Source organism: Oncorhynchus mykiss, chromosome 4, assembly GCF_013265735.2.
Source record: "Oncorhynchus mykiss isolate Arlee chromosome 4, USDA_OmykA_1.1, whole genome shotgun sequence".
Classification (NCBI taxonomy): Eukaryota; Metazoa; Chordata; class Actinopteri; order Salmoniformes; family Salmonidae; genus Oncorhynchus; species Oncorhynchus mykiss.
The window spans coordinates 25,515,002-25,529,422 of record NC_048568.1 but is presented as its reverse complement, the minus strand read 5'-3'; the positions used below and the strand labels follow the sequence as shown (position 1 = coordinate 25,529,422).

Genomic DNA, 14,421 nt, shown 5'->3' with positions numbered 1-14,421 from the left:
CTGTATCTATAGGCACCTTGAATTGTTTTGAACGTAGGCTATAGTATGTCTATAGGGTTAGGGCGGCAGGTAACCTAGCAGTTAGAGCGTTGGGCCGGTAACTGAAAGGTTGCTAGTTTGAATACCCGAGCCAACAAACTTAAAAATGTGTTGCTGTACCCTTGAGCAAGGCATTTAATCCTAATTTGCTCAAAGGGGCACTGTACTACTATGGCTGACCCTGTAAAACAACACGTTTCACTGCACCTACCTGGTGTATGTGAGAAATAAAGTATGTATTGTTTATTGTTTTGTCAAACCCCCCCATGTGATCTCTTGATCCTATCGTGGATATGACCTTGTTACGATATGTAAATAAGGAGGCAGGGATAACTAATTTAAAAAACATTATAAATATAGAGCTGAAAAGAGAGCCGAAGAGAAGATGAGGAGATAATGTCATCCACCAATGGCTCTTAATTGTGTTGTTTCAGGCTCCATCGGGAAGAGCGTCACATGTCTTCAGGTAAGGTTAAACAACATGTAACAGTGAGGTGCCATTCACTATCTACAGTAGAGCGATCAAAGAATAACCGCTCAAACACCATGAGGAAACCTATTAACCTCACATAGTATAGGAAGACAACACTCCCTGTCTGGTGGAAAATCAAACAGCCATTTTTCTCCTGCCATCGACTGATGTTTTAAAGCGGCTGTCAACAGTAGAAATAACAAAGCATCCTCCCGCCCTTGTTTCGGTAAAAAACTGAGGGATGGGGGCTGTAGAAACATACCACTCTCAAATTCTTAGACCGAGCTATGGATGCCAGGACTGACCATCAATGATATCAAAATGATAGTTATTAACCATGTTTTGAGAGTATACTGTACAGTGTTTGTTACATTTAATTTGTTTAAAGTAAAACAAGCTTATATTTTGGGTTTTGATGAGGGATGACAGTTGAACTAAGCTCATGAGGCATTTATAGGTTATATTCTTCAAGGATCAATGGGTACATATCATTCATTAATTGGTTGAAAAAAATGGATGTAGCAACTCCATATTGCCCCTTTAAAAGCCTCTAAATAATAACCTGTCATAGGCCTGGACCAGACTGATCTCTCTTTTCTTTTCTCTCCTGTTCTCTTTTTCTTTTCTATTTTTCTTTCGCTCTTCCTGACACACGGATTCGCTGCTGTGCAGGGTCATTCATAATCTGGGTCGCCTTGGCAACCACTCACACTGATGTGTCATCTACTGAGCAGGGCAGCTTTGACCCTGTCTGAGGGACTGTGTCTGTGTGTCCGTGCCTGCATGTGTGTGTGTGTTTGTGTGAGTGTGTGTCCGACACTGTCAACAGGCCAGTAGGTCAGAATGCAAAGTCAACAGTCAGCTCTCTTCAATGACATGGCTTGATGGTAACAGTCATCTCTCCTCAATGACCATGGCTTCATGGTAACAGCTCTCCTCAATGACCATGGCTTAATGACCATGGCTTCATGATAACAGTCTGGCAAATTATGACAAATCAACACCCTTCTCGTCCTCCCCTTCTTACTCACCCCCTCTCCTCCCCCTCTCCTCTCTCACCCCTTCTCCTCCCCCTCCTCTCACTCACCCCGTCTCCTCCCCCTCTCCTCTCTCACCCCTTCTCCTCCCCCTCCTCTCACTCACCCCTCTCCTCCCCCTCTCCTCTCTCACCCCCTCTCCTCCCCCTCTCCTCTCACTCACCCCGTCTCCTCCCCCTCTCCTCTCTCACCCCTTCTCCTCCCCCTCCTCTCACTCACCCCTCTCCTCCCCCTCTCCTCTCTCACCCCCTCTCCTCCCCCTCTCCTCTCACTCACCCCGTCTCTTCCCCCTCTCCTCTCTCTCACCCACTCTCCTCCCACTCTCCTCTCACTCACCCCTCTACCTCACCCAACAACATCATAACACACACCCACACAGATCCTTCCAGTTGATGAAAAACACATTTTCACTACCTAATCAAATTAAGACCTCAATTTGACAGATCATTTTGTTTTGGTAAATAAAGCATTAGCAGCACTAAACTCCCTATAGCCTACCACAGCTCACAGGCTCACATACTGTGGAGGCTACATAGACTCACATCAAAGTGACTCACATCATACAGATGCACAAACAGACATGCATGAATGCACAAGTACACACGGTTGCACACACAAACAGAGAGAAAGAGAGGAGGGAGAGAGAGAGAGAGAGAGAGAGAGAGAGAGAGAGAGAGAAAGAAGAGGGGGAAAGGATAGAGAGAGACAGACACAGACAGACAGACACAGACAGACAGACAGACAGACAGACAGACAGACAGACAGACAGACAAGTGATTGTATTGGTGATCTTGCCAAATGTTCTCCCAACTGTACACACCAGATGATGATACATAAAAAATAGGATCTGTTTTTCCACTTCTGATTTATGGGTCCGTAAGAAAGGAACAGCTCCACCAGGACTATCAATGCTGTATTGTATCGGCTTTCACTTACATTGATCATAAAATGACTGTCTTACCCTTTCCACAGGGAAAATAAAAATTCAATCACTTATAGAGAAGGGGAAATCAATCCCCATGAAACATCACACTGCTTTTCCTTTCATTAATTAGACACAGTACAATGGTTTATTATAATAGAGAATTTTTGGGCAGCAACATAGAAAATAATCTAGGGGAAACACTGGAACCCCAAAAACGGAGAGGACTCGCTGACTCGTGATGCTACACTCTAATGTAGGGATTCATGAACTTTTTCAGCCTGGGACCCAAATGAGAAATTCTGTGTTTTCCTGGGACCCAAGCTCAGGAAAATATGCAACTATACGTAAATATCGGAAAATTTCACTGCCCTTATGCCTAAAAAAAAAGCAATATATACAAAAACAAAAAACAATGAAATACCCATGAATATATTTTCATGTTTATTTTTCCCCATTAAAAACACTCTTACATTCCTGTCTAGGTTGGAACTGTTTCTGTTAAAATACAATAAATAATTTAATTCTGAACTGGAATAAACAGATTGATCACATCACACAGATGTATAACAGAAAACACACAGGCTCAGTTTTAGTGCAACCCTTTTAGTGCAACCCTAAGTAACAAACAGTACAGATGAAAAATGATCAGGCCTACTGTACATCTTACTGTAGGAAGTATTGTTGATAGAAGGTCTAGGTTGGAACTGTTGCTGTTAAAATACATATGTTTTTATTCTGAACTGGAATAAACTGATTGATCACCTAACACAGAGGTAGCCCAGAAAACACACACACACAGTCGTAATGAGAGGTGTGTGGCTGGTTGAAGATTCAACAAGCAGGTCTATTCTGGGCTCAGTTTGTCATTCTCACCATTCAGTCTGTTTCTCAGCATTCAGTCTGTTTCTGTACTTGAGAACCCTGACTTAGGTAGGTACAGTTGAAGTCAGAAGTCAGGTTTTTTTTCAACCACTCTACAAATTTCTTGTTAACAAATGATAGTTTTGGCAAGTCAGGTAGGATATCTACTTTGTGCATGACACAAGTAACTTTCCAACAATTGTTTACAGACACAGTATTTCACTTATTACTGTATCACAATTCCAGTGGGTCAGAAGTTTACATACACTAAGTCGACTGTGCCTTTAAACAGCTTGGAAAATTCCAGAAAATTATGTAATGGCTTTAGAAGCTTCTAATAGGCTAATTGACATCATTTGAGTCAATTAGATTTGTATTTTTGCTTGACATCATGGGAAAATCAAAAGAAATCTGCCAAAACCTCAGAAAAAAAATTGCAGACCTCCACAAGTCTGGTTCATCCTTGGGAGCAATTTCCAAATGCCTGAAGGTACCACGTTCATCTGTACAAACAATAGTACGCAAGTATAAACACCATGGGACTACGCAGCCATCATACCACTCAGGAAGGAGACGTGTTCTGTCTCCTAGAGATGAACGTACTTTGGTGCCAAAAGTGAAAATCAATCACAAAACAACAGCAAAGGACATTGTGAAGATGCTGGAGGAAACAGGTACAAAAGTATCTATATCCACAGTAAAACTAGTCTTATATCGACATAACCTGAAAGGCCGCTCAGCAAGGAATAAACCACAGCTCCAAAATCACCATAAAAAGCCAGACTACGGTTTGCCACTGCACAAGGGGACAAAGTCCGTAGTTTTTGGAAAAATGTCCTCTGATCTGATGAAACAAAAATAGAACTGTTTGGCTATAATGACCATCGTTATGTTTGGAGGAAAAAGGGGGAGGCTTGCAATCTGAAGAACACCATCCCAACTGGTAAGCACGGGGGTGGCAGCATAATGTTGTGGGGGTGCTTTGCTGCAGAAGGAGCTGCTGCACTTCACAAAATAGATGGCGTCATGAGAAAGGAAAAGTATGTACATATATTGAAGCAACATCTCAAGACATCAAATCAAATCAAATGTATTTATATAGCCCTTCTTACATCAGCTGATATCTCAAAGGGCTGTACAGAAACCCAGCCTAAAACCCCAAACAGCAAGCAATGCAGGTGTAGAAGCACGGTGGCTAGGAAAAACTCCCTAGAAAGGCCAAAATCTAGTAAGAAACCGAGAGAGGAACAGGCTATGAGGGGTGGCTAGTCCTCTTCTGGCTGTGCTGGGTGGAGATTATAACAGAACATGGCCAAGATGTTCAAGCGTTCATAAATTACCAGCATGGTCAAATAATAATAATCACAGTAGTTGTCGAGGGTGCAACAAGTCAGCACCTCAGGAGTAAATGTCAGTTGGCTTTTCATAGCCGATCATTAGACATCAGTCAGGAAGTTAAAGCTTGGTCACAAATGGGTCTTCCAAATGGACAATGACCCCAAGCATACTTCCAAAGTTGTGGCAAAATGGCTTAAGGACAACAAAGTCAAGGTATTAGAGTGGCCATCACAAAGCCCTGACCTCAATCCTACCTCAAATCCTAAATTTGTGGGCAGAACTGAAAAAGCGTGTGCGAACATGGAGGCCTTCAAACCTGACTCAGTTACACCAGCTCTGTCAGGGGTCTCTCTCTCTAATGCTAGTTGACGATCCTCCACTCTAATGCTAGTTCATATTGCTATACTCTAATGCTAGTTCATGATGCTACTCTCTGATGCTAGTTCATGATGCTCCATGATGTACATGATGTACATGATGCTCCATTCTAATGCTAGTTCATGATGCTCCACTCTAATGCTATTTCATGATGCTACACTCATGATGCCACACTCTAATGCTAGTTCATGATGCACCACTCTAATGCTAATTCATGATGCTACATTCTAATGCTAATTCATGATGCTACACTCTAATGCTAGTTCATGATGCTCCATTCTAATGCTAGTTCATGATGCTCCATTCTAATGCTAGTTCATGATGCTCCATTCTAATGCTAGTTCATGATGCTCCATTCTAATGCTAGTTCATGATGCCCCAATCTAATGCTAATTCATGATGCTCCACTGTAAAGCTAATTCATGATGCTACGCTCTAATGCTAGTTCATGATGCTACACTCTAATACTAGTTCATGATGCTACACTCTGATACTAGTTCATGATGCTCCATTCTAATGCCAGTTCATGATGCTCCATTCTAATGCCAGTTCATGATGCTCCATTCTAATGTCAGTTCACGATGCTCCACTCTAATGACAGTTCACGATGCTCCACTCTATTGCCAGTTCTCAACCACCATCTTAGGCCAGAGCCCTGGGGCCTGAGAGCTGAGGACACTAGACAGCTGAGGTCAGTGTGAGTGAACAGCGTTTCCCCAAGGGAAGGGAGGGGAACACTAATGAATAGTAATCAGGTTGTAAATTGCAACCCTCTACAGGAAATTAGAGACTGATTGAAGGCTCCTCATCTTCCTGCTCATCATTGATCCTCAGCAGCCGTCACCACAGCAACACTCACTCAGACCTCCCCAGGTTGAACTGAACTCACTAAGCCTGGGACACTTCTGTTCTCTCATCTCGTGTTTGTGATTAGGATAGGCATGAAATAAATCTGATCTATGACCAGTTAGTCACTCGTTACACTGGCACCGGGCCTGCCAGGTGTGAGGTGAGGTGTTGATCCAGAGATCGTTTGTTTGTGTTTTGTGGGGTAGGGCCTATTCTAAAGGTTAGATTATGATTGGCACTTCTCTCTGAAGCCCCTGCCCTCAGAGTAGAGGGCTGACATAAACTCATTTTTAGATTATAACGATGTAAAAAATATTGGAAGCCACTAATATATTTCATCATGGTAAACCCAAAGTGACCTTCAAGACAGACTGGGCACTGACCACTGACCGCTCGATCACCTGTAATGGTTGCTTGGGAACCTGAGAGCACACTGCGATGCAGCAGTCACTTGGTGAGATCAGTACAGGGTAGTGTTTCTGTAAGAACATATGAGGTCAACAACACAGGACAAAACACACCAAAAACCTTTATGTGACCTGTATACCTTGTTTGAGTATGGTGGCCTGGCAAGGTTGACTCAATCTCTGATGACTTTATCCCTAATCATGATCTTCAGCTTCAGTTTGGGGTAAATCACCAGCTCCCTCCTGTTGCCAAGCTTCAGGTTCCTCTGCGCACCCAGATACGCGCCCCCATTCCTCCCAACCCGGTCACTATTTGGTTCGATCCAAGACTTGGATTTCCAGGAGTTTAGACTCGTACTGGTCCAACAGGTGGTTGTTTGGTGGCGTGGTGGGCATCGGCTCAAGCATGAAATAGAGCCCGGCAACCACCTCATCCTCAGCTTTCAGCCTTTGCACCACTTCGTGGATCCTTTGTAGTTGGTGTGGTATGTAGACACCATCGCCTTCCAGATCATAGTAGCCGTTATTCACAAAGGACTCCACAAACTGAGAGAGCCATGGCTACCCCCTCTTGACAGCAGAGAGAAAAAAATGAAGTTTTAAAGTTAATTTCCTGCAACTTTGCCATAGGGCGTTTAGAACATGTTGCAGTTGTAAAGCAAGTTTTCTATAGTTCTACACATTTTGGGGTGTTAGTGAATTTTTGTCAATTTGAAAATACGTTCCATGCGATTCTACTCAATTTGCCATGGGGCAGATATACATGTTTGCAGTTTTAAAGCTAATTTCCTGAAATTCTACTCATTTTGCCATGGGGCAGATATACATGTTTGCAGTTTTAAAGCTAATTTCCTGAAATTCTACTCATTTTGCCATGGGGCAGATATACATGTTTGCAGTTTTAAAGATAAATTCCTGAAATTCTACTCATTTTGCCATGGGGTGGAGAGAAATAATTTGATCACTTTTACAGATAATTTCCTGCAATTATACACATGCCATGTTAATGATATCTGAGCAAGAGTGAGTAACCGAATCAATGGAGGTCAGGGCCCCTGGGTATGTGCCCTGCTTGCCCGGTTGGTCATTCTGCTGTGATTACCAGACATTTAGATAACTGACTAGACTAACTTAGCAATCTAATAATTGTTAGCTGTCATGGCTAATTGAGTGGCTATCAGTGACTGACAAAACAAGAGAAAAACTGCTGATGCACAACCACATTTCCAACTTGCACCTTGTGTTTTCTAGTATTCCAACTCTTGTAAGTTGAGACCTGATTGAGTTTCTTAACTACCCTTCTAGTGGCCAGGGTCCCCCTAGTGGCCAGGGGCCCTAAATGACCAATTATGTTGCTTATGCCTGGAGCCAGCACTGGAGAGAGCTTGAGGGTTTTCAGCCACTCAAACACGATGCTGGGTCCACTGGTGGTCATTTTGGGGAGCAAAATGAAGAACAATGTAAAGGAAAATAGTTCACAGCACTTCACTGTTTTCCCTCAAACTAATTATTCAGTAAATAACCAGATAAACACTCTAGTAGTGAGTGATTTAGCTTTTTACTAATTAAAATCCTGACAAATGTAGTACCCTCATCATCTAGCTCCATATTCAATGACCAAATGTACCTTTCACACATACTTAAAGTGTTTGCCAGTTACAGGAAAGTCCCCAGTATCCCCACTATGAATAGTCCCCAGTATCCCCACTATAAATAGTCCCCTGTAACCCCACTATGAATAGTCCCCAGTAACCCCACTATGATTAGTCCCCAGTATCCCCACTATGAATAGTCCCCAGTATCCCCACTATGATTAGTCCCCAGTATCCCCACTATGATTAGTCCCCAGTATCCCCACTATGATTAGTCACCAGTATCCCCACTATGAATAGTCCCCAGTATCCCCACTATGAATTGTCCCCAGTATCCCCACTATGATTAGTCCCCAGTATCCCCACTATGAATAGTCCCCAGTATCCCCACTATGATTAGTCCCCAGTATCCCCACTATGATTAGTCACCAGTATCCCCACTATGAATAGTCCCCAGTATCCCCACTATGAATAGTCCCCAGTATCCCCACTATGAATAGTCCCCAGTATCCCCACTATGAATAGTCCCCAGTATCCTCACTATGAATAGTCCCCAGTATCCCCACTATGAATAGTCCCCAGTATCCCCACTATGAATAGTCCCCATTATCCCCACTATGAATAGTCCCCAGTATCCCCACTATGAATAGTCCCCAGTATCCCCACTATGATTAGTCCCCAGTACCATACCAATGCTCTTGTGTCTTAGAGGTCCTGCCTGGCTTCCACTCAAACGAATGGAACTGATATGTGAGTGTTTGCTGCCATCTAGTGAAAATGTTTGATTCATCACTAACTGTGCCTGGAGTCTGGATTCTGGGACTTGACCTTGATGAGATCATCCTGATGCTCAGCTTTAACCCTCAAACTACATGTTACTGTCTGAGGCACACACTTTTAGATATCCCAGATGTTATATCAATGCTGTGTGACTATAGCTTCGGCCTCAAGTCAGTACTGTAACCAGTTATTACTGACTTATTGATAAATAATTAAAGGATCATCACCTCCCTGCAAAGATGACACAATGCATTCACCTTAGTCTTCATGAAGAAACATGGAGAATAACCCAACACCAAAGGTATGCATGTTTTCCACTTTTATTTTCCATTGCACAGTCATTTCTATCTACAGAAGTATTTCTAAATTGTTTGTGGCAGCAGATAAAGTCATAAACATCCATGTGAAATTTGCATAAAACTGTACAAGAAAATTGGCTACAATGAGAAAATACTGCAACCCACTGATAACTGTTAAATCCAGGACAGAAATGGCATTATGGCGGACAGACTCCCTCTTGTGAGTATGAATAATACCAGGTAAGAAGAATACTGCGTACTGAGTGTGTGGGCAAGAAACAACTCACTCAAAGACAAGAGAAAACTCATCGAAAATCTGAAAAATAAAAGAGATCTAGAATGAACGGGAAGGACCTTAATCATTTTTTTTGTAAGTCATTTTTTCTCCTTGGAAGATTGAAGCAGGGCTACCTATCAACAACCACACAACAGTGCATACTAGAACACAGAAAAAGAGACCAAACCTGCAAGTTAGTATCTCCAAAATGAGCCACTTGGAATTGTTACTAGAGTAGAAGGAGAATGCATTAGAAGACAAGCCAGGGAGAGTTGAAGCATGATGTGTGCAGACTGAGACACTGAACATGCGAGGCCGGTCAATGATGGAGCCACATTACACAGAGGTTGCATCATCCTGCTGATGCAGACATCCTCTCCTTACTGTGGTTAGTGTGTCATTACTGTGCTTGCTGTGTCGTTACTGTGGTTACTGTGTTATTTCTTTTCTTTTCTTCCCATACTTTCTTGCTGATTTTCCACAATTGATTTGACACAGATTGATTGGTCACCAAAATCAAGCATTTTGAGACAAGAAAACAAGTCATTATCGATCATACAGCACGAAAAAATGTCAAAGACCACAAAGTTGAACATTTAAGATAATGTGCTGGTCATAGCAACAGTGGAATGCTCCTATGGTCCTTTTAGGAGAAGGTGCAGACTACTTAGAAGTTAGCCAAATACCACTTTAGAACTTTTATGATGGGCACAATTTTGTGAATACAATGGTTGTTCCATACTAAAAACTTGCTACCCTCACTAATAATAATCATTTGGTGGGTGCTTATATTTGTCCTATTTCACACATGTACATGTGTGTATTAATATGCATGTGTGAATTGGAAATGTTCGTCTTTTTGCATATCCCACTCTCCTTGAGAAGGGAACCTAGCCCAGTGACCGGGTCAGAATGCACAGTTCCCAAGGCCCCATATAGACCTATGCCTATTGTATTTTAATTAGTAAAACTTCTGGAATGCCAAGTTGAGTAACGGAACAAGGAAACGAAAGCTAAAGTAACTCTTTGGCGTCATTAAAAATATGGCAGCTGTCCTTGAGTCGCTTGCTTGAGCAACACCCAACACTTTTCCAATTGGTCTTAGATTGTCAAATTATTTACCTATTTACAACAGAACGATAGAGAAGCCTGGCAGAACATTGAAGGACATACAAATGAGTGCTTTCACCACTGAAATAGGGATAGAAACAGATTTCTAAACAACAGACGGTTTCGACACACCACACATATAGCAGCGTCTCTTACATTTAAATAAATAAAATGTCAATAAACAGACCACTCAAACTGACAAAATATTTTACGGACAATTCTCAAGGAAAACTAGAAAAGTTTCAGTCTTCAAAAACGTATGACTTTGCGTGAACGTACATACTGTATATATAGTCCTGCATATTTGAACACAAACAAATAGGTTTATTCCCATGTGTTAATAGTAATCACCAAGTTCACGTGCACTTCAGGATCACATGTCCATAGAGTATATTTACTCCTGAATATCAATCCAATAGGTCTGGATAGGCCAGCAGTGTATAGGCCTACTGGAACACTGACATCTTTCATACAGGGTCACTAACAAGCCCAAACTGTAGCAGATGCTAATGGCATGATGAGGTCAGGGAGGAAGGTAGCATTTACATGTCAAATAAAAGACTTCAGGGAGAGACGAAGACAGTGACAGTCTTGCCTCTGGAGTTCTGATCTGTGTCTGACACCTGATATGAAACATTATTGATGGTGACGTGTACTGATCTGAATGATACATCGATGTATTTTATATCCATGACCTGTTTTTGAATCCAGCCCTTTTTATAAGGATAGCTTTATGGGAGTTTAATAAAGACACAAAACACACTGGCAACATGACCAAATAAAAACACATCATCATTCACAATGTTCACGACAGCTAAGAAAAAGAAAAACAGATTTACAATAACAGAACAAAACAAACAATAAACAAGAAGAGATTAATTAAAGGTAGAGTTAGCGAAATGACATTGCACGAGCAGCACCACAGCTATGGCAATGAGCAAGATACAAGACTTCGCTCTCACATAATCACACACAGTATCTGCTCCTGTGCACGCACGGGTTCGTTTTGCGCACTTACAGTATGGTAGCCACGGGACCAAAACAGCTGAGAAGTTGAGCCTCGTGCTCCAAAGCTCTTAGTTGCTGCAGAAATTGACCCACTATGCTGTTTACTTTGTGCATCTACATCATACAGCTGACTCTACCTTTAAAACATGTATAATACAGTTGGGAACGATGTGAAAACAGTGAATCTATATGATGAGGAGAGTCTAGTCGGAGCAAGGAGAGGGGATCCAGTGTACATTGGAATTACCTGTTTTTTTATCCTGCAACTATGATATCACCTCCTGTGACTTTGAGTAGAGCTTCCTTTGCCCCTCACACCACCAGTCTGTCTCCACCTGTAAAGTTGTCCTCTTGATGTTTTGCACTTGACAGTAGTAAGTGAATACAGCTTTGATCATTTATATAGATTTATGTATATATAATTATGTATATATATTCTTTTTTTCCTCTTTTTACATTTAGATTTTTTTTTGTAGTTGTTTCTTCAATGTTTATTTTTTCTCTCAGTTGTGTTTGAATGTGTCTGTTAGTATATGCCCCGGATTGGTTGGAGCAGAGACAACGGCACAGAACATTTTGAGGATGAGGGAACCCCAGAGCTCCAGTCAATCGGCAGGTCACAGATGGGAAAAACAAACAATAACAAAAAAGAGAACACCTCTTTTCTCTCCAGTCCGTTCCTCAGTTTGTAACCTTATGACTGAAGTAAATACAGTATACAACATTGTGCTAGGAAAGCGTGTCCCACGTGTCCAGCGGAGGAAGGAGAGATGGAAGGAGGGATGGATAGAGAGCTGGAGGAGGGGGGCATGTAGAGTCCAGATGAAGCTATGTCCCTTTGGCTCTGCTCCCCCCTCTCAGATCAGAACTGGTACCACTTCTTGTCTTTGCACTTCAGCATCATCTTTAGAGAGGGGAAAATGGAACACTAGTGTTACAGAAAACTCCCCATTGTCTTGCTCTAAGGGCTATTCGGAACACTAACACATTTGTGTTATTAAACAGGAATTAAATGAGGAATTGGCATGCTCAGCTCAAAGGTTTGTGGTAACAAAAAATAATTTGGGTGCAGGGTTCAAAAGCCATACACTGGAAGAAAGGGAAATCCTGCACTCGCTGAAATATTCTTTACGTTTTTATTGTCAGCGTCTCGAGGGCAGCCTTCGCCAGCGTTTGAATGCTGAAGAAAGCTGTTTGCTCTGACCACGTCCATTTGTTCTGACCTCTGCTGCTAAAAAAACAAACATTAAAACGTAAGAATATTTCAGTGAGCACGGGTTCCTTCTTTTTTCCAGTGTAGCCTCATAATATAACACCTTCCTACAGGATGAAGTTGCCCCAAGACACTGATCTTAGAATAGTTTGATGTTTCGTATCATAATGTAACGTCTTACGTCGTGGGCGTGTTTGCCAAAGGAGTCGGCGCTGGCCAACATGGCAGCCGTCCTCTCGTCCAGCTCGCCCAGTTTCTGCCCTCTCTCATCCAGTGCTATCCGGGCACGCGCCAGGTCGGCCACCACGCCCGAGGCTGCCCCCTTCATGCCCTCCAGGCCCTGAGGACCTGGGATGTGCTGGGCAAGGCCACGGGACGCCTTACCCGCCTGCGTCTCACCAACTAGAGGAGAGGGGGAGAGGGGGAGAGGGGGAGAGGGAGAGCCAGAAAGACAAAGAGATAGGAAAAAGAGTGGGAGAGAATGAGATTGAGAGGGAAAGAGAAATGTAGCAAACTTAACACTGAATATATAGATAAAATAGTTTATCTGTGCATGTGTACACTATAGTATGTGTGTGTTATGTTCTATGTGTGTCACTTACATAGTTCCTCTCTGTCCAGGGAAGTTGCTCCTCCCCCAAAAAGGCCCTTGAAGAATCCTCGGTTGGGAGCCTCTGGGGTTTCCACTGGTGTGAACAGTTCTCCCAGCATCTCCTGAAACACACATACACACATTAACACAGTTGTATTACATGTGTGTGAGTGTGTGTATTTACGTGGTCCTGACCTGCAGGTTCTCACAGGTCTCCTGGCTGTATGTGATCCTCTGTATCTCAGTGGGGGAGGTGAGGTACATGGCCTGGCCCAGGTTGGTAAAGCAGAAGGTCCGGGCTATCCGCATGTCTGTCAGTGGCAGGTAGTTTACATCCAGCAACGGTCTCAGCCCCGGCAGACTGCAGACAGACAGAGAGAGAGACCACATACAACACAATGTTACTCAAACACAACATCATTTTACTGAGTGTGTTTTTCATGTAGAAACCTTGAGTCTAACCCTAGCATTCATTAACCTTTTTGGGATATGGGGCAGCATTTTCACTTTTGGATGAATAGCGTGCCCAGAGTGAACTACCTCCTACTCAGTTCCAGATGCTAATATATGCATATTAGTATTAGTATTGGATAGGAAACACTCCAAAGTTTCTAAAACTATTTGAATGATGTCTGTGAGTACAACAGAACTCATATGGCAGGCGAAAACCTGAGAAAAATCCAACCAGGAAGTGGGACATCAGAGGTTTCTAGTTTTTCAAAGCTTGGCCTACCGAATACACATTGAGATATGGATAAAGTTGCACTTCCTACGGCTTCCACTAGATGTCAACCGTCTTTAGAAACTTGAATGAGGATTCTACTATAAAGGAGGGGCTCATGAGACCTCTTTGAGTCAGTGGTCTGGCAGAGTGCCTTGGTCTCGAGAAGCGCGCTCCCGACAGAGTTACCTCTCGTTCCAGTGCTTTTATTTAGACAAAGGAATTCTCGGGTTAGAACATGATTGATATTTTATGTTAAAAACATCCTAAAGATTGATTCCATACATCGTTTGACATGTTTCGAAAGGACTGTAACGGAACTTTTTGGGGTTTTGTCTGGACGAAGTGCTTGCGCCTCATGAAGATGGATTACTGGGCTGAACATGCTAACAACAAGTGGCTATTTGGACATAAATGATGGACTTTATGGAACAAATCAGTCATTTATTGTCGAACTGGGATTCCTGGGAGTGCCTTCTGATGAAGATCATCAAAGATAAGTGAATATTTATTGTGCTATTTC

The 14,421-nt window shown here is 42.5% G+C and overlaps 1 protein-coding gene and 1 pseudogene across 7 annotated transcripts in view; both read right to left on the bottom strand.

Annotated features, from left to right (window-relative positions):
* Positions 1 to 6,237: 6,237 nt before the first annotated feature.
* Positions 6,238 to 7,741, bottom strand: LOC110521063 (annotated as a pseudogene).
* A 1,243-nt stretch (positions 7,742 to 8,984) lies between these two features.
* LOC110521064 (syntaxin-binding protein 5) overlaps positions 8,985 to 14,421 on the bottom strand; it is a 137,519-nt gene continuing 132,082 nt past the window's right edge. For all 7 annotated transcript variants that reach the window (XM_036976004.1, XM_036976008.1, XM_036976006.1 and 4 more), the window contains 4 exons: positions 13,373 to 13,538; positions 13,188 to 13,299; positions 12,767 to 12,987; positions 8,985 to 12,276 (listed from right to left, as the gene is read on the bottom strand). In XM_036976004.1, the coding sequence (XP_036831899.1) occupies positions 12,235 to 12,276; positions 12,767 to 12,987; positions 13,188 to 13,299; positions 13,373 to 13,538 (541 nt within the window). In that variant the 3' untranslated portion in view covers positions 8,985 to 12,234. The remainder of the gene's footprint in view (positions 12,277 to 12,766; positions 12,988 to 13,187; positions 13,300 to 13,372; positions 13,539 to 14,421) is intronic.